Below are 2,323 nucleotides of genomic sequence, written 5' to 3' on the forward strand. Positions count from 1 at the left end.
CTTCAAAGACCCCTGTGCATCTCCCCCTAGGCAGGGAGAGTAACTCTTCTGATCAACAGTAAAACTGCTTCACTACAGTGGAAATGCTTTGCAGACAACAGCAGATGGGGCAAATGGACAAAGCTGTGTTGTCTACCCAGCCCTACGTCTGTCCCTCCTGAGTCTGTTTCCTCTGGGCTCCAGAGCAACCCCTTTATCACCAGTTTAGCTATAAAGATGCAGCCAGGCCCAAGCTCTAGGCTTCTTCCAAGTTGTGATGGCAAAACCAAGGATATGGGGCAAAGGGGGATGTCAAACAAAGAGGAGCCAGAGTTGCCACTCTTTCTCACCTCTGCCAGATCCTCTGTCTTACTGTAGTTCCTACTATCAGTGTTTGTAATCCCAACTCACACGTTTTCTTCTTTCCTCTCTGCTTTGACTCTGATACTCCAAACAACAAAATAACATGTTCAGCTTCTTTGGGGTGGATTTTTCACAAAAATATGTTCCCTGCTGATAAGACTTAACAAACTGAATGAGTTAAAAGGAAGTATGTGGGGGAAAACAAAACAAAAGCCTTTCCCTAGCTTCATGTCTAAGACTTACATGAAATACTATACCTGTAAACTAATACCTGTGTATGTCTATTGTACCTTTGAAAGAAAAGGGTAATAGAAAACACTCTAAAGGATGAGGTCATGACCTATGTAAGATCTTATTGCATGTGCTATACAAACTCTTGTATATTAGTCCTCAAAATTCCTGTCCCTCCTTTAGCCTCCTACTGCTCAACTCTTCACCATGGTACCCCTCAGCACGTTGGCTTTGTTACCTGCATTTTGCCTAACTCAGGCATTGGGCACCTCAGGGGACCTTCACAGGTAACCTGACATTGACATCTAATGCAATACATCTCTGAAATAATTACTTCAGATTATTTAACTTGACATAGTAAGAGGCCTGACACATCTGGCTCCTATCCATCTGTTGTCCTACATTCATGTAGAGGCATGAAGAAGGGCAGATCTTGAAAATTTACCTCCAGGACAGAAGAAATAAACCTCTCTGATAAAAACATCAGCAAACTTGGAGATAGGCCTAAAAATCAGAGAAAGCACTATAGCACAGCACTCAAGATGTCCATCTTTATGAAAGGGCAGGCAAATTAAGATGGTGATATGGGAAGCCAAAGACAACGGAAAGTAAAATCCATCACTACTATTCCTCCAAGTTTACAAACAATTTTAAATCAAACAGGACTCACCTTGAGGGCACTGAAATCTTTCCTTTTGATCTAGCAAGCATTCAGTGTGCTGCAGGTTGTGCCATGTGGACAGACCTGTTTGCTCACAAGTAATTTACAGAGTGTCTACCCTCTGGGCACATCAGGAATGAAACTTGAGGGAGTTCAACACACAGTGCCAAGATGCTTCCTAGATAGGCAGCTGCCCAGTTCTGCTTTCTCATCTTCTTTCTGGCATCACCTGTCTCTTAGACAAATATTCTCATGCATGTGTTGTTGTTTTTTGCCCCCTGCTGTTTCTTTTTCTAGCAAAGAAATATACCACTTAACCAAACAAATGCCTGTGTCAGCCATGTGACCCAAGCTGTCAAACAGGTGTCATGGCTGATGAGTCTGATGTGTGAAACTAACCTTGTACATCCCTTCCTAATCATTTGGCATCCTCAACCAGGTGACTTCACACCATCTGAGCTTTAAGTAATTGATACCTCAGCCATATACAGATTACCTAAATTCCTAGGTACTGTAAAATCACTTTGTGCTTCTGATTGTTTCTCCATCAATAATGCAGCAGAAAAAAAAACAAGTAACGTGGGTTTTACTTTCTTATAATGTTCTAAGTCGCAGATCTTTGAACAAAACTGCAGAGCTGTATGCTCCCCATGTCTGTTGTTAACCTCCCCTCGGAGTGTGGTTTGTCAGTGCTAACACCACGGAGAGGATCTATTTTGCCATCTCTCCCCTACACATCCCCCAGAGTCTGTGTCCCACAGCCACAGCTAGACGCTTTCCACTCCAAGCCGAGCTCCGAGCTGCACACTAAGTACACAGCCTGCTCCTGTGGACAGCCTGTGTGCAGAGGTGTCTAGGACAGGTCAGCTGCTGAGCACCGCCAGCTTCAGAGCGTAACTTCGATGGTTTCCGTACAACAGCGGGGAAGAAAACGTCTGCAGGGAAAGGAAGCAACACTCCCGCCGCCTCTCCCCACGCCACTGCTGCAGGGCATGTCGACAGAAACGGATTTTCCGCGTCTGGATGAAACCATTCCACTAGGAAGGCCGCAAACCGGAAGCCCGGTGGGAGCTCCCAGGCCAGGAAAGC

The 2,323-nt window shown here is 45.0% G+C and overlaps 1 protein-coding gene across 1 annotated transcript in view; it reads left to right on the top strand.

Moving 5' to 3' along the window:
- Positions 1-2,226: 2,226 nt before the first annotated feature.
- SOD1 (superoxide dismutase 1, soluble) overlaps positions 2,227-2,323 on the top strand; it is a 5,568-nt gene continuing 5,471 nt past the window's right edge. The window contains 1 exon segment of the mRNA XM_010001827.1: positions 2,227-2,298. Within this exon segment, the coding sequence (XP_010000129.1) occupies positions 2,227-2,298 (72 nt within the window).

This window comes from Chaetura pelagica, unplaced genomic scaffold (genome assembly GCF_000747805.2).
Source record: "Chaetura pelagica isolate M959 unplaced genomic scaffold, ChaPel_1.0 scaffold637, whole genome shotgun sequence".
In the NCBI taxonomy this organism is placed as follows: Eukaryota; Metazoa; Chordata; class Aves; order Apodiformes; family Apodidae; genus Chaetura; species Chaetura pelagica.